This window comes from Monodelphis domestica, chromosome 2 (assembly GCF_027887165.1).
Source record: "Monodelphis domestica isolate mMonDom1 chromosome 2, mMonDom1.pri, whole genome shotgun sequence".
Taxonomy (NCBI): Eukaryota; Metazoa; Chordata; class Mammalia; order Didelphimorphia; family Didelphidae; genus Monodelphis; species Monodelphis domestica.
Window position 1 is genome coordinate 492,249,022 of NC_077228.1, and position 25,946 is coordinate 492,274,967.

At 38.1% G+C, this 25,946-nt stretch overlaps 1 protein-coding gene across 2 annotated transcripts in view; it reads left to right on the forward strand.

Moving 5' to 3' along the window:
* The window catches only part of HMGCS2 (3-hydroxy-3-methylglutaryl-CoA synthase 2), a 39,293-nt gene extending 14,772 nt beyond the window's left edge, over window positions 1-24,521 (forward strand). The window contains exons 5-10 of one of the 2 annotated variants that reach the window (XM_056819269.1): window positions 4,304-4,469; window positions 6,443-6,613; window positions 10,529-10,635; window positions 15,199-15,324; window positions 18,147-18,294; window positions 20,348-24,521. In XM_056819269.1, coding sequence (XP_056675247.1) covers window positions 4,304-4,469; window positions 6,443-6,613; window positions 10,529-10,635; window positions 15,199-15,324; window positions 18,147-18,253 — 677 coding nt within the window. In that variant the 3' untranslated portion in view covers window positions 18,254-18,294; window positions 20,348-24,521. The remainder of the gene's footprint in view (window positions 1-4,303; window positions 4,470-6,442; window positions 6,614-10,528; window positions 10,636-15,198; window positions 15,325-18,146; window positions 18,295-20,347) is intronic. The other variant, XM_056819268.1, reaches the window with a different exon arrangement.
* The last annotated feature ends 1,425 nt before the right edge of the window (window positions 24,522-25,946 follow it).

Here is a 25,946-nt window from a genome sequence, read left to right on the forward strand (position 1 = left end):
TCTCCTCCACTCCTCTTTCCTCCTCCTATTATTCCTCATTCTCCTTCTCCTCCTCCTCTTTTTCCTCTCCTCCTCCTCTTTCTCTTATCCTTTTCCTCTTTCTCCTCCTCTTCTCTTCCCCTTATCCTCTTCCTCCTCCTCTTTGCCCTCCTCTTCCTCTTCTTCTCCTCTCCTCCTCCTCCTATTCCTCCTTCTTGCTTTATTTCTGCTTATCTCCACTTAAAAGTAACAGAATTCGCATTATACTTGACTTTATTCTAGTGTTTAGTCAGTTTGAATAGCATTACAAAATCCTGTGTATTTATTTTGTTTGCCATCAAAGAATTCATAGCATCTGAAAACACAAAGGATTCTGCACAATGAGCCAGATCATGTTAGGTGATAGGATGAAGGAATCTTGTTCCTTCTCTCCCCTTGTGGAATGGCATAAAAGATGCATCTAAAAAATAATGAGTTCCCTGATGCTGAAAGTCTTTAAGTAGAGACTGAATGATCATTTATCAGAGGCATTGAAGAAAAGATCACACTTTGGATAGGGGTTGGGTTGAAGATTTATAGGGGCATTTCTAGCTTTAAGATTTTATGATTCCATATGATAACAACTTCTTGCTCTTTTCCATTATACAGTGTGGGGAGCTATACCTCCATAGAGGAGACCAAAGAAGTTTTTGTGAATCTCCACCAATATTATAATAATAATACCAGACTCTTTAACACTGACATGTAGCCTAGGCTGTTCCTTTCCCTAAGAAATAAGGAAACTGTTCTCAAGACTTAATTGGTGTGGGGAACTAAGGATCTTGATTTAGTTTCTTGGTGACCTCAAACCATGTTGATTCAACTTCCAGATCATTTAAAGGCAAAAAAGTCTCACTCGGGTGGAGTAGAAGCCTTCAGATTTAGCAGATGTCCCAAAGCTGTCCAAGTCATCACATCCTACTTTGCTGACCAAATGACTTTCTATATAGAGGAAAGAGGAGAAAAGTCTACTCAGTCTAGATGCTATATCTTTCTTGAGTGTCATTTCTGTGCTGTGGCTATGTATATCTTTTGATAACTGTTGAATTACTTAAATTACTGGAGGACCAGCCTGAGTCAGGCCCAATCTATGACAGCCATCCTTTATACCTCCTAGTCCCTTTAATAACGTGTGGCTCCAGATCTGTATCACTACCTGTTGAGATTCATTTTGTGTCATTCCAATGCATGGACTTTACACTTTTATATTCATGAAGCTAGTTCTAGAATTGAAGAGATGATCCAGCTCTGCCACCAATTCTCCAGGATTTAGAAGCTAATACTCTCTAAATGAATAGGCAGTCATTACTTCTGAACTCTCAATAAGTGAAAGCAAAACCTAATCTACAATATCATTGTGAGATTTATTGAACTATATGAGTTATTTCGGAGATGAATTATACCTTGCAAGATCTCAGATGGATAGCAAAGTCTTAGAGTGAGAATTCTGTCCATGATCCCCAGGAAAGGACATAGTCCTTTGTACCTCCAAGGTTTCTTCTGGTCCTGAGGACTATGCTCAGCATTGGAAGTACCCAAAGGTACCATGAACAGAATGCAAGTTCCCATATCTATGTGAGTATCACAAAATGTCTTTGGCAGACGTGTAATTTGAGGCTAGATTACTCCATATAATTGGAGGCAAGATTATTCTATGTAATAAGAGGCTAGATTACTCCTTGTAAGTGGAGTCTAGATTGTTCCATTTATTGGATGCTAGATTACTCCTGAGTTACATCATGAAAAGGTCCTATTTCTAACTTCAATCTCTATCAAGTGAAGTCCCTTGTTCTTCATGTATTCTTGAATTTAGACAAGTGCGAATTAGCTGGATGATGCATGCCTAAAAGTGCAGATAATCTCTCCTGAGTGCTAATGGATTAGAGTAAATAATCCTAAATTGTGGACAATTCTTTTGTAATATGTAATAATTCTTTTTTAACCCTCAGTGGCTTCAGATCCAGAAGCATAGGCCAGATCCAGAGGCAAATCTATGATAGGCTAGTTCCTGTACTTCATTTCAGAATAATCAATGACATTAGAAGGCAGCAATTATCTCTGAATGGACATTTTGTCAATTGGATACTGATAAATATCCCCAAAACCCCTTTCATGGAAGCTATTATTGTCTTAGAGTACTAAGGATTGGGATGAAATAGCAAAACGTTTTGTAGTAGTTAAGAAGTTAAGAGAAAAAAGTTTAAGCTTTTTGTACTTTTTTAAAAAAACTCTTACCTTCTGTCTTAGAATCAATATCATATGTAGGCAATGGGGGTTAGGTAACTTGTCCAGGGTCACAGAGCTAGGAAGTGTCTGAGGTCAGACTTGAATCTCAATCCACTGAGTCACCTAACTGCCCACTCTGTTATATTTTTAATAAACAAATTTATGAGGCTATATATTACAATGCTTCTAAAAAGCTATTAACTCAATATTTAAGCAAAAAGGATTAAAATAGACTTACTTAATACAAAATTCTTTTTCATTCTAGAGTGTCCCCAAATGATGAATTTACCTATTACAGTAAAAGTAATAATAGCAATGGGTAATCTTCCTGAGTTCTATAGATGCCCCCCAGGGGGAAGACTCTGAGTTATCAACCTCTTAATGAGGGCACTCAGATCTTTATATTAGATGGGTTCCAAGTTATCAACCTCTGACAGAGTTCAAATCCATCCTCAGACTCTTACTTGCTCTATGACCCTGGGCAAAGCATTTAACCCTATTTGCCTCAGTTTTCTCAGCTGTCAATTGAACTGGAATGGAAATGGCAAGACACTCTAGTGTCTTTGCCAAGAAAACCCCAAACAGGGTCACAGAAAATTGTACATGACTGAAAATGACTTAATAACAACAATATGATAACAGTTAATAATACTGGTTTAATCAATTAGTTTCCTTTCTAGAAGAAGAAATACATGTATCAGTAGCACCTCAAACCATGAAGTGAATTGTGAAAGTCAAAATAAGGCATCAGCTGATTTTTTTAAATCCAGCCAGGACAACATCCAGTCAAAATGACCTAATCCCTGTTCCCTGAACTAAACATACCACCTCCTACCTCTGAGATTTTTGACAAGCTATCACCCATAATTGGAATTCACTCCCTCCTTATCTCTTCCTCTTAGAATTCTTAGTTCCCTTCAAAGTTCAGTTTATTGCCACCTCCTACAAGAAGCCTCTTCTGAGCTGTGCCCCAGTTGTTGATTCCCTCTCTCTCCTAAAATAATTTTCTCTCCCAGCTCTACCTTTGAATCTCTAGACTCCTCCACCTCCTTGTTACCAGCTTTCTCACCCTGGAGATGCCTCTGCCCCTGCAGCCTCTTCCTCAGATTAGTGATTTCCTCCTTGGAGCCACCATTTTAGGAAATGCCCAAGCCACCCATGTTTATTTTTCTCCTGGCTCCAGCCATAACCCCCCCAAGATTTCTAGACCTTGCCCCTCCATGGGTATTGTCTCCATCACCACCATTTTCTAGTTTTCTTATATGCATTGTCTTCTATTCAAATAAAAACTCTTTCAAGGATGAAACAACTATCTTTGTTTATATTTCCAGCACTTAGAGTAAACCTAGGCACAGTAAACATTAATATATGCTTCATCTATCTATTTATCCAATCAATAATCATTTATTAAGCACCTATTATATATCCAGCACTATGCTAGACTTACAAAGACAAAAATAAAATGTTACTTGCCCTCAGAGAGTTGGCATTCTATTGAGAGTAAAAAAATGAACAAATAAGTAAATAAAAATATATGAGAAATAAATACAAAGTCTTTACACATTGTATCCTGTCATAACCCCAATACTCAGGTAAATGATAAGCTTTTTGAGGGCAAGAGTTACTTCATTTTTATCTTTGTATCCCTAGTGCCTCATAGAGAGAAGGTACTAGTAAACTTTCATTGAATTGAATGTTATTTTCTTCTGCCTCAACATTCATTCAGTGACAATGTGCAATTAATATTTATTAACTCAATCTATATTTAACTTTTGTTAATTATCATCATTAACAATTAGCATTACTAATTAGCATTTATTAGCTATATTCCTCTGACATCCAATAGTGCTTTGTTTGTACTTCTGAACATAATCTATCTTGAATTATAGTAATATGTACACTCTTCTTTCCCATTTACAAAGCTATAAATTCCTAGAAGCCAAGAACCATGAGTTATTCATCTTTGCCTCTCTCATAACTCTTAGCACAGTGGCTTGCCCATAGTAAATGATCAATAAACTCATATAACTAATCCTTCTTATATTTTCCTGTCTCACAGCTGGCATTGAGAGACAATTCACTCTGGATGATTTCCAATTCATGATTTTCCACACACCCTTCTGCAAGTTAGTTCAGAAATCAGTGGCACGTCTGGTTTTCAATGACTTCCTTTCAGCCAAGACTGATGAACAGAATAACCGCTACAAGGGTCTAGAGGCTTTCAGGTAAGCTTTAATCAACAGGAAACCTATTGACCTTAGAGAAGGCATGGATAAGGTATAGCAATCATCTCTTACAGGAACACCTATTTCACATGAGAACCAAAGATGGTAAGGCAGAAAAGTGACCAATAACTACTCAGATGGTCTCATTTAGTATCCATACAGACCTCTCCTTCACTGTGGTTTCAGAGTGGTCTTGGCTCCCATGTTGCTATGAAATAAAAATGAATCCAGTAGCAATCTGGTTTCATTTAATTAAGGGCTAGAAATGTGAATATTGGAATAGTGTGTTTTATAACTTTCTCATACTAACTCAATCCCCATCACATTAAGATGTTCATCTCCCCAACATAAAAATTGCTGAGTAAAGTCACTCTGGTAAAAGCATGAAATTTCCACTCTCCAGCGATGGTATACCTGTTAGAAATAAAGAAATCTGAGGGTAACTGGGTGGCTCAGTAGATTAAGAGTCAAGCCCAGAGATGGGGAGTCTTGGGTTCAAATCTGACCAGCTATGTGACCCTGGGCAAGTCACGTCACCCCCATTGCCTAGCCCTTACTGTTCTTCTGCCTTGGAACTAAAAAACAGTATTCAGTCCAAGATGGAAGATAAGAGTTTTTTTTAAGAAATAAAGAGATCACTGGACTATAATTCTGAGTTGATGATCCAAATTTTAATTGTAGTAAATTAAATCTGGAGATTTAATCTGCACCCAGTTTGTGATACAATCCCATATGGATGTTGGTTTTTGAGAGCTCGGTAGCATAAACCTTTAACACAGCAGAAGATAGAGAAGATGTTAAGAAAAATGCAATGGGTTTGGGAAACAAGGGTTTGGAACATTTGATATAAAGTCCTAAATTCAATAAAATTCAAAATAAAATAAAATTCAAAAAAAAATAACTATCATATAATTAGGTCAAAGTAACCTTTCTTGGCCATAATACTTAGGGGATCCTGTAGTTGGCGTAAGTCTGCAAGGGATCCAAAAACACCTGGACAAGCCAAGGTTGTTTTTATATGAGCTCATCAGGCCAGCTGTAGACTCTTGACTAGGTAACTACACAGACTGAAAGTTTCTATTCCTCCAACAGAAACTCTAATATATTTAGTTGTTATAATACTCTAATATACCAAACTATATCCTTTCCAATACTATGGTTAATATTCTATTATTATAATTGATACCTTTTACATATGGCAATAACTGGGTCTCTTTCTAAAAATATAATTATAGTTTTTTTTATCTACAGGATTATATGGATCACTTGGTTCATGATCAATAACATAAGGCAATAAAACAATTTTCTTTTCATACCTTAACCCTTCTTATGGTCCCAATTGAAGTATAGAATCATATAGACTTAGGGGTAGAAAGAACCTTGAAATCATTTTACAATTGAGGAAATTAAGAGGTTAACAAATTTGACCAAAGTCACACAAAGAATATAAGTTGAACTCAGGACCTCTGATTCCAAATACAGTATAGCTGGCCTCTTATGAGGAAGACCCCAGTTCAAATCTGGCCACTGTCACTTACTAGTTGTGAGCCACTGAGCAAGTCATTTAACTAACTTTTGACTCAGTTTTTTTATCTGTAAAATGGAAATAATCAGTGCACCTACCTCCCAGGGATCTTGAAAGAATAAAACAAGATATATATAAAGTTCTTTGCAAGGCTTAAAACACTAGGCCAATGCTGGCTATTATTTTTAAAGTTTTCTTATTTACTAATATTTTGTTTTTTAACTTAATTACATGAAAAACAATGTTCACTTTTATTTTCTTTAAGTTTGAGCTATTATTATTATTATTATTAATATCATCTTCATCATTATCTCCTCTTGCCCAGACCCTACCAACTGTCATCAGTAACTATTGCAAAGCTTCACCTCTGAAGGTGAAACATCTTCACTTTGTTCTCTGCCTCCCTGCAGAGTGTCCCTCTCACTTTGGTTTCTCACTCATCTTGCAGAGATTTGAAGCTGGAAGACACCTACTTCAACAAGGAGGTAGAGAAAGCTTTTCAAAAAGCCTCTTTAGATGTATTCAACCAGAAAACCAAATCCTCACTCAACCTCTCCACCCTAAATGGGAACATGTATACCTCTTCCCTCTATGGGTGCCTGGCCTCCCTCCTCTCCCAGTAAGTATTTTTTTCCTAAGAAAATAAGTTCCTCCCACAATTCTGTTGTCCTAGTGGTCAAATTCTTTCTCTAGTCTTTGAAAGGATACAAAGACTATTTATATCCTGCATTTTCCTTCAAGACTATTGTTTTAAAAGAGTATTATTGGAGCATCTAGAAATCTCAAAGGATGAGGAGTCAGGACTAGAGATGGAAAGCCCACAGTTCAAATCTGACCTCAAACACTTCCTAGCTGTGTGGCCCTGGACGAGTCACTTAACCCCAATTTTTCCTAGTCCTTACTGCTCTTCTATTTAGTATCAATTCTAAGACAGAAAGTAAGGGTTTTTAAAAAAAAGAATATGACTTTTGTGTATATATCTGAGTAGACTGTTAGCTCTTTGAGGGTAGGAATCATATCATTTATCTTTATCAACTTTGTTGCCTAGCACAGTGCCTGGTACATAATATACATTTGATAAATATTTGTTGGTTTTTAACTGGGAAATGGAAGAAGGAATTGCTGGATTTAACATTCGTGTATGAAAAATACTCAGAAAATAATATAGACATTATTAATAAAATATTAACATAATTATAGCATTTATTAAATAAACAAACATTTATCAAGCACCTACAATGCACCACACAATGTACTAGGCACTTGTCATACAAAGATCAAAGTGAAGCAGACCCTGTCCTCAAGGACCTTGTACTCACTCTATAACAGGAGACAATGTATGTATATGTACATACATGTGCACAAATCCATATTGTAGATGCATATGTGTATGTATGCACAAAACACATGTATATGCATGCTTTTGTGTACATACACAAAATGGCTAAAAAGTAATTTGGGAAAGGAAGGCATTAGTTGCTGAAAAAATCAGGAAAGGCTTAATGTAGAAGGTAGCAGGTGGGCTGAATTTTAAAGGATCCTGGGAATTTTAAGAGACAGCAAGGATGAAGGCATGCATTCCAAGTCTGAAATGTCAGCAAAGACAATGAGTCAGGAATATCTCTCATTATCTACCTTTCTCAATAAAATATTCCTTAACTATTACAGTTTAACTGTGGCTTTCTTTTTTCCAGCTTAAATTTATTTATTTGTTTATTACATTAAATTTTTCCTATATCTCCCTCCCTCCATCCCCTTCCCACACTAGAGAAGGCAACATTTGATATAAAAATATATTGTTTAGTTTTCATACTTGTCTTTCCTTTCTTCTTTCCCTCTTTCCTTCTGCTCATTAATATTTATTGAGTCTCTACTATGTGAACAAAACTTGTATATATCCAGAGAATGCAAAGATGAATAATACTTAATCTTCCCTCTTCAGTTTTCTATCTTGAAGAGGGAAAAGAGAACTGTAATACAAATAAGAGTGTGATCAATTCTAGTACAAAGGTACAAACCAAATATTGTCATAGTCCAGAGGAGAGGGAGATCACTTCTGCCTGGTGGTGGACATCTTTAGGGAAGAGATGTCATTTGAACTAGACCTTGTGGAATATTTAGGATTTTGGACAGATAGAGAAGCGCATTCCAAGCCAGCAGAATAACACTTAGCAATAAAGCATGTTCGGTTCGATTGAAGGAATATAGGATTCAATTCAGTTCAATTCCACAAAGCATTTATTAAATTTCTATGTGCAAAGCCATGCAAGTAGGTTGCATGGGTACAAAGACAAAACAAAGAACAATATTTACCATCAAGGAGCTTATAGACATAACATGGAAACAGATAAGTAAATATAGGATACTGTTGAGGAAAGACAGTCACTTCAGAGTGATCAGAAGATGCTTCCCATTGGAGGTGGTATATATGAGATCAACCTTGAAGAAAGCTAGGGATTCTAAGAGGCCCCAGGGGCAATGAGGAGGGAATACAGTCATACTCCAGGCAGGAGTGATATAGCCCATGCAAAGGGCGAAGGCAGAGTAGTAGAAGTCTACTAAATCCAGGGATTAGCAAGTAAACATGTTTGGTTTAAACACAGAATATATCAATGAAGAGTAATGTGAAATATGTATATATGATATCACATAGCTTGTCTTCTCAGTGAGTGTAGGAGGAAGTGGGAAGAAGAGAAAGAGTTTGGAAATCAAAAAGTAAAAAAAAACACTAAAAATAAATAAGTTAAAATGTAAAAAAAAAAGATTAAAAGTGTGGGGGAGCAGGGGAGAATGATATGAAATTCCTTCAAAAGGTAAACTGAAGACAGATTGTGAATGGTGTGAAGTTCCAGGTTGAAGGAGTCCATTCTTGAATAGGAGACTGACATGGTCAGATCTGCTCTTTAGGAAGACTTATTCTTAAGTCTTCCTAAGGATGAGTTAGAGAGGGAAAAAAGTAGAAGCAGGAAGAGGTCCTTGAAATAGTCAGTGAAAATGGTGATAATGGTCTGGAAATAGGCTGGTTCCAGGAGTAGAGAGAAGGGGAATAGGTGAGAGAAAAACAGTGGGAATAGAATTGATAACATTCAACAATTGATTGGATATGGTAATGAGACCAACTGAGGAATTGAAGACTATTCTCATGTTACAAACTTAGATGGCTAATAGGATGGCAGTGCCCTCAACAGGGAAGGGAAAATTTTAGAGTGGAACATTTAGGAGGAAAGATTTCCTTTTACTTTGTACCTGTTGGACTTGAAACATTTGGGGGGCATCCAGGTAGAGATGGCCACCAAGAGATTAGTGATATTAAATTGGGAATCAGAATGATGAGAGTTGGATATATAGATTTGGAAGCCATCTATATAGAGATGATATTTGCTCCATGGAAGATAAAGGAATCACAAAGAAAAGGCATAGAGAGAGAAAAGAGCAAGGACGTGGACTGAATGCCAGAACACAACACATTCAATGAGTGGGAAGTGAATGATGATCCCACAAAGCTACCATCAAATTGGCTTAAGGAGAACTAGAGAAAACAGTCACAAAAGCCAAGGAAGGAAAACATATCCAATTGAAGGAAGGTGGCAAATAGTTAAAAGCTACTGAAAAGTCAAGAATTATCTGAGAGATAAGACTAGAATGGTAGGTTGGAGCCACTTCATCAAGTGCCTTTGAACATTAGGATAAGAAATTTGGATTTTATTTGGGAAGTGATGGGAAAATCATTAAAGATTTTTGAATGGTTTAGAGCTATGTATTGGGAGAATTGATATGATAGCAATGATCTGATAGGATGGATTTTAGAAGGAGAGATAGAGATAAAGAAGAGATTTCTCTATTTTTGTTAATGTACCTTAGTTGACATACAAAGGAGAGCTGCCAGGATCAGTTGAACTCAATAGAAGTCTGAGCCTGTGATTTTGAAAGGAATGCTGGGCAATCACTCCCCCAGATGAAATAGCTGAAGAGGCTGGAAAGCACCCTTAATTACTACAGGTGCCCTTGGAGTTCAGGTCATTCACCATCTCCTTACCTCTCTCAGATCCTGCTTCATTATGAGTTCTTAATCTGAGGTCTATGAACTATTAAAAAAAAAGATGATTTCAACATAATTCAGTTCCTTTATAGTTCTGGGTGTTTTATTTTGTGCATTTAAAAATATTATTCTAAGAAAGTGTCCATAGGCTTCACCAGACTGTGATAGAAGGTTATGCCAAAAAAAAAAAAAGAACTATTGTGGTCTTGGAAGAGGACTTACTTTTTCTTTGTGCCTCTAATTCTAATGTTATCTCAGTTTCTCTATTTCCCAGAAACATAATACCTTTGCTGCTCTCCTCATCAGTGTCTTGTCCCTAGGTTTGTCTCCAGGATTTCTCAAACAACCCCAATGGCTGCAAAGCCTCCTGAAGTCCTATCCAGTTAATTAGGAAGGACAAGGGTGGGTTGGAGCAGAGAAGTGGTCGGTTGGGCATGGGACCATGGGATTAAATGTTCCTTCTTTCCCTGAACATGATTTTTTGTCTTATGGCAGACATACTCCCCAGCAGTTGGCTGGAGCTAGGATTGGTGCCTTTTCTTATGGCTCTGGCTTGGCTGCAAGCTTATTTTCAATTCGAGTTTCCCAGGATGCTTCTCCAGGTAAGTCTCACTTTTCCATCAAATCATACTCTGCCAGGACTGATAAATAAATTAAATAGTTAATATTTAACAGTTACATTAAATATTAATATTAAATTATTAATAAATAGTTCATTTTAAATGGCTCCTGTGTTTTTAGCTTTTTAAGGTTTACAAAATACTTTCCTCACAAGAAGTATTATTATCACAAAATGGGGTAAAAGGATAGATGAAGAAGCTGAATGTCAGAGAAATGGGAGGTTTTATCATGTACTGGTCCTTACATCCTACTTATCATCAACCCAATTTACTATTGACCAGCTACTATGGGCAGAGCACTGTGCTCGATGCTATGAGGTTTCCAAAGTAGCATGGAGAGAGGTCCAGCCAGGAATCATGAAGATTTGGACACAACTTCTGCCTTTGATACATACTGCTTACATGACCATGAACAAATCACTCTAAGCCTTTTGGTGCCCTAGGACACTCTTAAACTATAAATTAGAAAAGAGTTGCCAATGTGGCAAAGTAGGGACACTAATCCACTGCTGGTGGGGTTGTGAACTGATCCAACCATTCTGGAGGGCAATTTGGAACTATGCCCAAAGGGCGACAAAAGAATGTCCATCCTTTGATTCAGCCATAGCACTGCTGGGTTTATACCCCAAAGAGATAATAAGGAAAAAGACTTGTACAAGAATATTCATAGCTGCACTCTTTGTGGTGGCAAAAAACTGGAAAACGAGGGGATGCCCATCAATTGGGGAATGGCTGAACAAATTGTGGTATATGTTGGTGATGGAATACTATTGTGCTAAAAGGAATAATAAAGTGGAGGAATTCCATGGAGACTGGAACGACCTCCAGTAATTGATGCAGAGTGAGAGGAGCAGAACCAGGAAAACATTGTACACAGAGACTGATACACTGTGGTACAATCAAATGTAACGGACTTCTCCATTAGTGTCAATGCAATGTCCCTGAACAATCTGCAGGGATCTAGGAGAAAAAACACTATACACAAGCAGAGGACAAACTATGGAAGTAAAAACACCGAGGAAAAGCAACTGCTAGACTACAGGGGTTGAAAGGATATGACTGAGGAGAGACTCTAAATGAACACTCTGGTGCAAATACCAACAACATGGAAATGGGTTCGAATCAAGAACACTTGTGATACCCAGTCGAATCATGCATCTGCTATGGGATGGGGGGGGGGGAGAGAAAATGACCTTTGTCTCCAATGAATAATGCTCGGAAATGACCAAATAAAATAATGTTAAAAAAAGAAAGAAAAAGAAAAGAGTTGCCAATCTGATTAGGTGGAGGAGTTTTCTCCAAGATGAAATCACAGGTCCAAAAAAAAAAAAATAAAAAGTATTTTACGATTACAGATTTGCTTTTCAAGTTTACAAAACATTTTTACATATACTAATTATCTCATTTTATTTTTACAATAATAAGTATTTTTACAATGACAAGTAAAGTGCCTTTTTGTATTGTTGTTTTAAATTTTCATGTTATTTTTTCCAATTACAATTTTAACCTTGATTTTTTACAGTACTGAGTTCCAAAATTTTCTCCTACTTTCCCTCCCTCCCCCCTCATATTAAGAAGTTAAGAAATTTAATAAAAGTTATATACATGCTATCATGTAAAACATATTTCCATATGTCATTCAACAAATATTTATTGAGGCAGCTAGGTGGCTCAATGGAAAGAGAGGTAAGCCCTGAAATGAGAGGTCCTAGGTTCAAATCTGAGCTCAGATACATCCTAGCTGTGTGACCCTGGGCAAGTCACTTAATCCCAGTTGCCTAGCTTCTACCATTCTTATGCCTTGGAACCAATACTTAGTATTGATTTTGAGAGAAAGGGTAAGAATTTTTTTAAAAACAAGTATTTATTAAGCCAGATACTGAAGAAATTCCTGCCCTTAAGGAGTGACACCAAGGGAAAAGTCATATGTATATTTGTGCATATATATATATATATATATATATATATTAGAGATAGGTAGATAGATAGATAGATAGATAGATAGATAGATAGATAGATAGATAGATAGATAGACAGACCTTTTTCCAACCACTACTACCCTTCCATCTCCTGTTATTCCTGTCCCTTAAGAGAAGCCCCAAAGAAACTTCCCCTTGAACATAGAGATTTCTAGTTGATGGGGGGGAAGTTGTAAGGGAGCAGGACTTCAATCTCCTGCTGCGTTGTTTTCTGCCTAATCTCTAGCTTTCAGAGGAAAGAGGAAGGGGAGCCTTGTATCTGACCCTCTAAACATCTCTCTTCTGTCTTATGCTGTACTTGTCTCCAGTCCAATTTCCATCCTCTGAGGACTGGTGCCTTCTACTCAATGATAAACATTCTCACATGTGGTCTTGCTCGGAATCCCTGTAGGCCACCATCCAAACCTCATTCCTTATCCCCTCCACCACTTCATTCCTTATTCATATTGACCCTTCCACCCAAAAGTTCTAACCAAATGTCATCCATTCCTCCCTCTAGAATGCCTGTTCCAGAGGCAATAAACTACTCTTCACCCTAAAATTCTTCCTGTCCTACTACTATTTTTTAGCTTTTCCTGAAACCTGGCTTCCACCCACCACCATCACCATCACTGATGATACAGCTTCCCTCGTTGCCCTTTCTAGTACTAGCTGCACCTTCGCTCATCCCACTTAGATCACTAGTCAAGGCAGGGGAGATGCTTGCTCCCCATTGCCACTCCAGGTTCTCCCCCTACCTCCATCACTCAGTTATCTCTTCTCTTTTAAGGTTCATGCTATACATATATCTACCACCCAATTAAAATCCATCAAGTCATTTGTTTTCCTTTCTCAATTAATTCAATATCTAACTTATATTTTTTCTCCTCTATAACGCCTGCCTTTAAACCTGGGGATTTTGATATAAATGTTGATTCTTTCAACTGCCTTAACCATTCATTTCCTATGAGTAGAGATTCTTTTTCCTTTGATCTCAACCTACTTATTTCTGACATATATAAATAGGTTTTTCTTTGATCTCTTTGGGATACAGACTATTAGAATTAATTAGCAACTAAGGATAGGGTAAAGAATAGAGGGTAAGGTTTCTTTAAGACCAGACAGAATCTAGTAGTAGTATTTCTGGATCATAGAGTATGCCCAGTTTTATAGCCCTTTGGTGAGAATTTCAAATTGTTCTCCAGAATGGTTGGATCAGTTCACAACTCCACCATATCTTGCCTTATGTACCTATTTTCCCACATCTCCTGCTATTCTTCTTTTCTGACATGGTAGTCAACCTGACAGTTAACTATTTATATTGTTAACTTTATATGTGCTTGCTTGTCTTCAATGGATTTCTACTCAATAAATATGTAACTAATGACTACTTGGTGCAAGGGATCGTGCTAGGTGACAGAAATACAAAGATGAAAAACATCCCAGTCCCCAGTCTCAGGAATGTTATAACCTGATAGAGGATTCTGTCTTACCTTCCTGTGAATACCAAAATACATCAGTAAGGAGCAAGCTCTTGTGATTAAAAGACCAGCCAAATCAAGCAAATGCTAGCCAGCTGTCAAACCAAGAAAGAAATGAGTTTTATCCAAAGTTGAGCATGGTATCAGAAGGGGGCATTGAATTTTGGAGTCAGAGGCCCTGGGAATAAACGTCAGCTTTGCCACTTTTCCCTATGTGACCTTGGAGCAGATCACTTTACTCCTTGAGCCTTCATGTTCTTATCTCTAAAATATGGGAACTCTAGGGTCCCTTATAGCTCTAAATTCTATGATCCTATGATTAGAATGTAAGCTTTTGAGGGCAAGGACTTTCCTTTTGCTTATACTTATATTCCCAGTCCCAGTTCAGTGCTAAGGATGCAGTAAACTTAATCTTACTTGTTGACTCGACTTGACAATGATGTTATAACTTGGGTTTAAAGCTCTTCCACTTGATCACTTAACTTTTCTGAAACTCAATTTATTTATCTATAAGATGGAGATAATACCTGTTTGGTCTGCCTTACACTTGTTGTGATGTTCAAATGAGAAAATTTATTTATTTATTCATTTATTTTTAATTTTATTTATTTTTAATTGAAATTTTTATTTAATTAATTTAGAATATTTTTCCATGGTTACATGATTCATGTTCTTTCCCTCTCCTCCCCACTCCCCAGTAGCTGATGTGCAATTCCACTGGGTTTTACATGTATCATTGATCAAGACCTACTTCTTTATTATTGATAATTGCACCAGGTTGATCATTTAGAGTCTACATCCTCAATCATATCTCCATTGACCCATGTGATCAAGCAGTTGTTTTTCTTCTGTATTTCTACTCCCATAGTTCTTCCTCTGAATGTGGAGTGTTCTTTCAAATGAGAAAATTTATGTATGTACATAAATTGATTAATTTTTTATCACAAGGCTAAATTAAAAAAATATAACCTGTGATTATGCTCATATGGAAGTCCCCTTGTGAATGCTGTACTTTCTATGTAACAACTAGTAGCATTTGATTAGGAAAATGAGGGATATTTCATCTTCTCCATCATAAATTTTCTTTTCACATTTTTTTCTCCCAGGTTCCCCCCTGGATAAATTAGTGTCTAGTGTATCAGACTTGCCAAAACGCCTAGCCTCCCGTAAGCGCATGTCCCCTGAGGAATTCTCTGAAGTTATGTCCCAGAGAGAGAAATATTCCCATGAAGGTAAGTGGACAGAGGCAGAAGGAGAGAAGAAGGAAGTCCACAATGTATGAAGGGGATATGTATCATATGCTGCTAGAACTATGTCGGGGTGGAGTTGAAGAGAGTTGAAGGGAGGCAGGACACAGAGAAGAAAGCATGCAGGAAGTGAGAACAAATGTGATCCAGAGAAGGGGCAACAGAACTATCCAAAAAAGTCAGCATTAAGGTTCTGGGAGATTGGTATTTTTTTCCTTTTTTTCTTTTTTAGTATTTTTTTATTGATTAAGAACATTTTCCCATGGTTACATGATTTATGTTCTTTCCCTCCCCTCCTCCCACCCCCTCCCATAGTCAACATGCAATTCCACTGGGTTTTACATGTGTCATTGATCAAGACCTATTATTGATAATTCAATATCAAAATCAATATCAATATCAATCAAAATCAAGACACATTATTGATAATTACACTAGGATGATCGTTAGTCTACATCCCCAATCATATCCCCATTGACCCATGTGATCAAGCAGTTGCTTTTCTTATGTGTTTCTGCTTCTGGGAGATTGTTTTAATAGGCTTGATCCCAAGGAGGATTAAACAGGACAAGGCCATAAACAGGAGCTGAAAACCAAGGGTAGGAAGTTGCTTAGCAGTGTTAATTTTATGGTTGGACTGAATATATTTAATTGGTTGCCAGGGATTTAGTTTCTAAATCCCAAAAATGAATTACTAAAGTCAATTTTGGTATTTATGGTAGTTTATTTTTACAATAGAGGGAAGATATTAAGGAAGAGAGAAAGAGAAGAAAAGGAGAGAGAGAGAGAGAGAGAGAGAGAGAGAGAGAGAGAGAGAGAGAGAGAGAGAGAGAGAGAGAGAGCTCCAACTTCCTCTGAACCAGGTAGCAATTCTAAGGCCCCAGACAGGGGAAAGGAGTCTCAAGACAATGGGCCTTTTCTGGAGGTTAAAGGCCAAGGAAAGGAAGTCAGCCTTACACTCACCATTTGTCAATTCAAACAGCAGATCCTTTATCAGCCTCAACTCTAGTAGAACTACTTCTTACAAGAGGCTCCACTCCAAGTGTGTCTCTTTCAAACTCCCAGAAGAACCAACCAACCTCATTCAGGCCCTTGTCTCTTTCTTTTAAAGACCTTTTTTCTTGAGGCACTTCCCCTAATTCCACGTCTACCAATCACAGCTGACACTCTGCTCTAGGACTACCCAGAATATAGTTAGTTGATTCTAATTCATTACCCACTATCACACACATGGGTCATAGACTTCCCACTTCATGATTAAGTGGGATATTTACACCTTTGGTGATTAGATCTAACCTGGGCATATTTTCCCACTCAACTTTAAGTTTTGTGCTTACATTTTGGGGGATTAAAATCTAAAAATAGACAGGGGATTATAATTTAATCTTCACAATCAAGGAAGAGCTAAGTACCTTCATCAAATCTTGAAGATGAATCTTCAAATTAAATGAGTTCAAACCTGATCCCAGATATTTCTTAGCTGTGTGACCCTGGGCAAGTCACTTAACTGTACTTGCCTCATTTTCCTCATTTGTAAAATGAGCAGAAGATGGCAAACCACTCCAATATCTTTGCCAAGAAAACCCCAAATGGGGTTTTGAAGAATTGGACATAACTGAAATAACTGAACAACAAAAACATGTGAGGCATAGTTTTGGGGCTAAGTCACTTAATCTCTTAGGGCTTTAATTTTCTGTCAAATGAAGCCATTTTAATAATTGATAGTTAACATTTATAAAAGTCTACAGACTAAATTATCCTAACAACAGTCCTGTGGAGCAAGTCCTATTATTATTATCATTTTACAGATGAGGAAACTTGCCTGATATAATCTAGTTCCCTAGTATCACAGAAGACAAACTAAGATCCTGAGAAGTTAAAACTTCCCCAAAGCCATACATAAGGTGTAAATAAAAGAACCAGAATTTAAACCTAGGTCTTCTGACTCCAGAGCCAGTTCTCCTTCCAGTGTACCACAGGGCTTCACTGTGTGGTATAGTTACTTTAAAAAAATTCCTAGAATCTGGCCTTTTTCTCTTGTTAAACATATTTTTCTTCCACTAAGTTTTCATACTCTTTGTTAATGTTTCTAGGTTGAGGTTCCTTCTCATTTTATTCTTTTCTTTATATACTTCTTTTACTTCCTTGCTTTCTACATTTAGCAGTGATTTCATGTAGCCCTTGAGAGACTTGTCCCATGGAATGATTCCCCCCTTCATTTTGAAGGTTCTCTTATTTTTCCAATGTGTTCTAAAATGTTTTCATCACTATGTGAAGTTGAAGCCATACAAATGCTCTCTACTGTGAAGATTGGATTTGGCTCTCCCCTGATTTCATGACTCATCTTCCTAATTTCAGACCCAACATTCTATGCACTATGATGCTACCTACCATGTAGTATTACTTAATAAATGGTGTTTGAGTTGAATTGAATTGCCCAAGTCCTTTCTCAAGGGCCTTTCACCTAGTAGATGCTTAACAAATGTCTACTGTCTGCAAATACCCTGCTATTTGTACCACACCACACAATCGTACAGCCAATGCTTTTGTTCCATCACCAAATGGTCATTTATTCATTCAGTCAACAGAGAATTTATTAGGCATTTCCTATACCTAGTTCTAGAAATAAAAAGAAAATAAAAAACCATTTCTCATCTGAAAGAGTCCACATTCTAATGAAGGAGAAAACAGGTAAACTTTTGCTGCCACTTTGGATCTATAACAAATTCTTAGTCCTTTCTGTTTCCACAATCTCCCCCAGCCCAAAGTGTTTTGTGTTTGTGTTTCTTCTTTCTTTCTTTTCCCAGTGAATTTCTCTCCTCCTGGTGACACAAACAGCCTCTTCCCAGGCACATGGTACCTGGAGCGAGTAGATGAATTGTACCGCCGAAAGTATGCACGGCGGCCACTCTAAGAAGGAACAGATGATCCAGGCTGCCTGTGGTGAGTCATCAGGTTTGTTGGACAAAACCAAAGTCTACCACCACCTGTGTGTCTGTGACCTATTCTGGTCACTCCCCCACAGGAAGGCATGATAAAGCTGGAAAAAGCAATGGGCAATGTATGGGAGTGTAGAATAAAATCTGGTACTCTTCATCTTGGAAAGAAATCTTTGAAGGGGTCTGATCAAAGTCTATAAGTTGATAGGGAATGGACAAGTTATTTGGCATCTGCTTCAAAGCAAGGGCTGCTTTCCATGAATACCAACCAGTTCAGGAAATGTCTAACTGTAAGAGGAGTTAAACAGCTTCTCAAAAGGGGATTGGATGCCTTCACATGTGGCAGATTCATCAGTGAAATAAGGCTATTTGAGATATAGCCTGAGTTTGCCACATACTAGCTGTCTGAGCTTGGTCAAGTCACAGACTTGGTGCTCTAAGCATATCTCTAAGACTGTAAGTTGTGTGGGCAACTAGGTGGCTCAGGGGATTGGAAGCCAGGTCTAGAAATGGGGAAGTCCCAAGTTCAAATCTGACCTCAGAAACTTCCTGGGAAAGTCAATTAACCTCCATTGCCTAGCCCTTACCACTCTTCTGCCTTGGAACTAATACATAGTATTGATTCTAAGACAGAAGGAAAGAGTTTAGAAAAAAAAGACTAAGCTGTAGAAATGGTGCCCACCTTAGAGGTGAATAGAATTCTTCATCTAAGAGTTCCCTGAACCAATGAAATCATAGACCCAATCCTACTTCCTATACAAATCCTTTGACATTGACTTTATGAAAAATAACCATGCTTTCCCATAACACATCCTTTGATGTCACTGTCAAAGGCAGAAACTTGAGTTGAGGAAACATGAGACTGACTAAATCTGGTATAGAGTGTCATAATAAGGTTTGGGTTACTAGGATTATACCAGTGTATTGAACTTAGAGGGCAATAACAGTGTTTTTCTGTTCATCAATGTGGAAAGAAGTTTAGTACTTAGCCAAAACTGGTAAAAATAAGATATAACCACATGACCGTGTACTGTCTTGCCCCCTTCTTCTGCTCTGGTGTCCCCAGGAGCCCTGTTTCCCTACCACTCTATAGTGTCTCAATGTGTCACCCATCCACCCACCCACTCACAAGTAGAAAGTGTTTTCTGTTGTTTGTTCTAGATGTGGCTTGTGAAGAACTCTCCAAGCATATAAATTCCTAGTGATAGCTCTGTTAATATGTCAAGGCTAAGGGCAGTTATGTTGGTGCAGTGGATAGAGCACTGGGCCTAGAGTCAGAAGACTCATCTCCCTGAGTTCTAATCTGGCCTTAGATACTGAATAGTTGTGTCACTTAACCCTGTTGGCCTCAGTTTCTGCATCTGTCAAATGAGCTGGAGAAAAAAATGGCAGGTCCATTCTAGTATGTCTACCAAGAAAACCCACCAAGTAGGATCATGAAGAGTTGGGCATTATTGAAAATTCAACAATGACAACAATGCCCTATGTCATCTAAAAGGAAAATGAAAGCTTCTTTTAAGGGAAAATTTGGGGAAAATCTTAGGATTAGGACAAGCATAACTTGGCCTGCATTCACCTTGGAGAAAAAGTTGCTGGAAACTGACTGAAGGGAGCCATTAATCCATAATCCATTTTATCAACTTATTTTCCATCAAGAATGCCAAACAGAACATAAGAGCTTCTAATAAAAATAACCCTAACCTCACCTAAAACTATTCCTACGCTAAGACATTTTTAGACCTACTTTAACTTTTCTAAATTGCAAGATAGATCAACTTCCTTGATCCAATGCTAACAAGGGTTGCTTGGATGGTATTGATGGAGAAAGAAAAGATTATTTGGACAACTAGTCCTTGACCTGCTTTGAATCAAATGTGTAACCAATCTTGTATTCCCATACGACATAAGGGCAGGAAGATGGAAATCTATAGACAAAGTTCACTGGACAAGGCACAATTGAAAATCAGTCCCAGAGCTTTGTCATCCTGTCTTCTAAGAAGGCAGAGGCTTCATGAGTGATGACTGGTGGAGACCACATGGTGAAATTCTCTTCTCTCTGTTTCTCCCAGGCCCATCCAGGCATTGGATAAAGTGGGCTCCAGGAAACACTGGCCATGAGCAATGCAGAAAGTCCATATTTCAGCTCCCAGCAGCAAATCAAATACCTGCCCTCAACTGTCAAAGTGCCAAATGGCCAACATGAGCACATGGCATAGAGGCTTTCCTAGCAATGCAGCCCAGCAATGAACTGCTTGAAGAGCTTTTCCTTAGTCCTTTCTCTTTGAAGATCACCAGCACCCCTCCCAATACCTCTTGGTATACAAAACCACATTTATGGAGTCAAGTACAAAAGACCCCATTGGAGAAGAAGATAGAAGACTCAAAGTGAAATCTACCATTTACCCCTAGGAGAATAACATGGGTGAATTTGTGCTGTATTCAGTTTGATACAACAAGCATTATTAAATGCCTACCTACTATGTGCCAAGTATCAGGCTAGGAATAGAAAGACTTTAAAATTAAAATATTCCTAACTGTCTGAGAGAGAGAGAGAGAGAGAGAGAGAGAGAGAGAGAGAGAGAGAGAGAGAGAGAGAGAGAGAAGGGAGATATGTACAAATAAATAGACTACCAGGTAGAATAAGGCAAAGTAGGAGTCTAAGCAAAAATAATAACTCATTTATATAGTACTTTAAGATTCACAGAATACCTTCCTAATGATAATTATGTAAAGTAGTAACCAATAGAAAAAAAATGGGGAGGAATATAATGGTAGAGAATAGGGAACAGGACCAAGGAATGATTCAAAGAATCAGAGAATCTCAGAATCAAAAGGAACCTCAGCTGGCATCTTGTCAAACCCTAGTACACAAAAGAATCCCCACTACATCACAGCTGACAAACGGTCATCTACATCCGAGGCTCCCAAATTATGTACCATGGCATCCCAGAATACCAAAGTGAACTCAGAGGAGCACTGGGGGATAGTTACATTTTTGTTATATTTTTTGACATAACTACTTATTATGTGAAAGTGTTAAGTATTTTTTTTTACCTAGGGGTACCATGAAAACAATTACTGAGACATTAAGGGTACCTTAAGCAAAGAAAGTTTGGGAATCCCTAATCTACATGAAGACTTCCATAGAGAGACTCTACCACCTCCCCAACAAGCCCACTCCATTTTGAGTTACTTCTAATTGGTAGGAGGTACTGACTGATATCATGCTTCAATATGCTTCTTTGTAATTTCCACCATCGCTCTTGGTTCTTTACGCAGGGTCCAAACCAAAAGAAATTAATCCTTCCTCCATTTGTCATTCCTTAAAATCCTTGAAGGCATCTATTATATGGAGGAGAGACACTGAGAAAATAATTTTAACAAGTGAAAATGTGGAGTCAGGGAATTCCAGGCATAGAAGATCATATGTTTGAAGACAGAGACCCCGGAGGATCCAGAGCAAGATCGAGGACTAACTAATAGATCCAGGGACTTATGATACAAATGTCTCACATGCCTGAAATTCCACCATTAGAATTTTTTTTAGGTAAAATGGTTACTTTTCCAAGTGTCTTCTTGAAATACCAACATCCCTAAGTTATTGAAGTAGGATCATTCTGCTGATGTCAGTCATTCACTATGGCCATAATTAGTTTAGCAGATCCATTTATTGGAGGAAAGGTACTAGGATGCAGGGCCATAAAGAGATTGGAGTTTTATTGAAGAAAAAGATGGTTTCCAGATATAAGGCATTCAGATGAAAAGGAGGAGATATAGCCAATCATCATAATGAGATCTATGCCAGCAGAAAGAAGAGAGATATTGCCTATTTCACAGTTTTACTAGAACTGACCCTATTCTTAAGGTTCAACAAACACTAGCAAGTTATGTGTCATAGAACCAACAAGGTAAATGCAAACGTTACTATTGTCTCTAACCTGAGGTCAATTGACCTTTATTCTAGTAGGGATGTGCAAGGAAGGTTCTTATTTCTAAGGAAGCTATCCTTATTTTGCTTGCATAACTTTATTACTCAGCTACCTATCAGCTTCCTTTCAGTGGTGCCTCAATGTCAACCCCTTCCTGCCCATCCTTCTCTGAGCAGACTCTTCCAGGTCCCTCAGGTTTGCCCTAGAGAGGCAGGATGGGCACCTAGGTAGCACAGAGGGAAGAGCACCAAGAAGACCTGAGTTCAAATCCAGCCTCAAACATTTACTAGCTGTGTGACACTGGGCAAGTCACATAACCCTGTTTACCTCAGTTTCCTCATTTATAAAATGAACTGAAGAAGGAAATGGCAAACTATTCCAATTCTTTGCCAAGAAAACACCAAATGGGGCAGTTAGATAGCTCAGTGGATTGAGAGCCAGGTCTAGAGATATGGAAGGTCCTAGCTTCAAAAGTGGCCTCAGACACTTCCTAGCTGTGTGACCCTGGGGAAAAAACCCCCATTGCATAGCCCTTACTGCTCTTCTGCCTTGGAACCAATACCCAATATCAGTTCTAAGACAAAAGGTAAGGGTTTTGATTTTTTTTAACACACACACACACACACACACACACACACACACACACACACCCCAAATGGGGCCACAAAGAGTCAGATATGACTGAAAACAACTAAACAAGTGAGGAATCACATCTACTCCAGTAGCTCTGTCCATTTTTCCTTCTCTGCCTTCCATCCTTTTTTCTACCCTTCACTCAGTTCTCCCCTCTGTGCTTCATGCCATTCATCCATCTCTTCCTCTTTCCTTCCCTTTTCACCTTCATCTGTTCCTCTTTTTCTCCCCTACTTCAATCCCATTGTTTCCTTCCTCTTTATCATATGAAAACTATTGATTAGAAGATAAAAGATTTGCATAAATTCAAAGAATTCAGATTTGGAAATTATCTGAGTTCAATCCTTTCCTTCTAAAATTCCTGAAGACCTCCAGATGAAAAGTCTTTGGGCTGGGATGGCCAGATTGAGAAGGGTATTTTGACAACAGAATTTCTAAGAACAAGATAGCACGGATCTTTACAAAAATCAACTATCCAATTTCTCACACACTGTTGGCTCCTTCCTTCACTGCTCCCTACCTTGTGCAGGTGAGCAGTGGATCTGGGTACTTTAGGACCAGTCCACCCATCACCACCAGGACAACCCTTATGGCTTCTTTTTTTCCCATGTTTAGAGTGCTTATAGATTACAAAGCACTCTCCCATCCATGAACTCATTTGGTTCTTAGAACAACTTTGTCTAGAGACCATGCTGGGATTATTTCCACTTTTATTCATGAGAAAACTATAGTTTTGAGAGAAGAAAGGGCTTGCCAAAGGTCATATAATAAGTCACAGGCAAATGCATGCAAGTATTCTGATTCCAAGCTCAGACATCTTTTGTCATTTGCTGGTGCATGCAGGAGATGGTACAACAGTTTCCATAGTTTTTCCTTTTCCCTGAAAGAAGAAAGACTTTGAAGAATCCAAGTATCATACTGGGCCAATAGTTTCATGTGACCCCTGAAAAAAAGATATTCAGGAAGATCTATCCCATGCTGAATCTCAACCTGTGTCTCAGGGTCTTGGGGCCATACTTGATAATACTGGTCTTTTCTCTTTACCTCCCTTTTCTTATTTCTTTTCTTTTGTTTTTCCTTTGTTCTTTCTTATCTATGCTTTAGATCTGTCTTTGGCACTATGGGGCATTGCTTTGTCCCACTGACTGCAACAAGGGATAAAGAAGTCAAGCTGAGAGGGGCAAGTAGGTCACTCAGTGAATTGAGAGTCAGGCCTGGAACTCTGAAGTCCTGGGTTCAAATGTGGCCTCAGACACTTCCTAGCTTGTGACCCAGAGCAAGTCACTTAACCCCAATTGCCTAACCCTTACTGTTCTTCTACCTTAGAACCAATACGTAATATTGATTCTAAGAGGGAAGGGAAGGATTAAAAAAAAAAGTAAGACAGTGGTCCTGAATGATTCATAGATTAGTTCAATTGAGTTCAAATATTTTCTGAGATGGGCTCATGATGTAGCCATGCATGGCTCAAATAAATAGTATGATTTCATAAATTAAGGTAATCAAAAAAACCCTTCTCAGATCTCCCATTGGCTGGAATTAATCCTTTGTCACTTCCTAAGTTATTTTTACTATTTCCATTCTACCATGGTCTCTATGAATATACCCAATGTGAATACAGTGAACAATAGCATGATTTCATATATCAAGAGAACAAAAAAAATCATTCTCAAATCTCTCACTGGTGGGAATCAATCTTTTGTCACTTCTTTAATTATTCTTAACATTTCCATTCTCCCATCCTCATCATGAATACACAAAGCACATTAACCAGACCCATATACCAAACAAGGGGACTTCTTATGATGGCACCCTTGGCAACCCTACCCCACCCCCCAAGAGAGATGTGGATTTGGAGCAGGAAGGAACCTGGTCCTACAACATTCAAAGGACTGTCATGTCAGAATGGGTGAAGTTGAACCAAAGATTTAGGTTAGTGAAAAGAAAAAATTCCTATCACCAAAATCAGTCTAAAAGCAGTAAGATGTAAGATGGTGAGTTCCCTGTCACTGGAGATATCCAAGCAGATAATATATGACCATTTGTTGGGAATGATTAGGAGGGAATTCTCTCATGATTCTCTCAAAAAAAAAAAAGAACATGGCTACCCTTCAATCCTTTCTGCAACAGGACCCCTCACTTGACTTTGTAAAACATCCTAAGTCAGATTTTTGTCTCACTGGAATAGTGCTAGACTTAAAACTAGGAAATCCTGGCTTGGAATTCAGTTTCCCATTTACTAGCTGTATGACCCAGGCTGAGTCACTTAAATTTAAGGTGCCTCAGTTTCCTCATCTGTAAAATGAAAATAACAGTAGCACCAGATTCCTCATAGAGTGATTAAGATTACATTATATAACATACACAAGACACTTTGCAAGCCTGAAAAGGCCAGCTTTGTGCAAATGTTCATTATTGTTGTTGTTGTTGTTATCATCATCATCCTTTTTTTAATCATTATCTTCTGTGTAAGAATTGATACTGAACATGAGCTCCAAGGTAGAAGAGGGGTAAGAGCTAGACAGTTGGAGGTAAGTGACTTGCTAAGGGTCACTTGGCAAGTGTCTAAGACTAGATTTGAACCCAAGACTTCCTGTCTCTTTGCCTGGCTCTTTATCCATTGAGCCACCTCACTGCCCTTTGGGATTATTATTCCTAAATTCATGTGGGAGAGGACTTGTGAACAACTTTAGGAGACAGTCACAGGTACCTTCTTCTACATATCTTCTGATTGGGACAGTTATCTGGGAAAATATTTTAAGGTATTCAAGTAATTTGAGATCTCATGACCTGCCATAAATCTCTGGTTTGGGAGAATAAACAACAATGTCCAAAATATAGTAAGTGGGTTTTCTCAGAACTGGGGCAGCTACATGACATTGATTTGGAGTCAGGAAGACCTGAGTTCAAATATGACCCCAGACACTCACCAATTGTGTGACCCTGGGTAAGTCGCTTGAATTATGTTTGCCTCAGTTTCTCAACTGTAAAATGAGCTGGAGAAGGAAATGATAAATCATTCCAATACCCTTGCCAAGAAAACCCAAATTTGGGTTATGAAGAGTCCAACACAACTGAAATTACTGAACAGCAGCAAAAAAAAAAA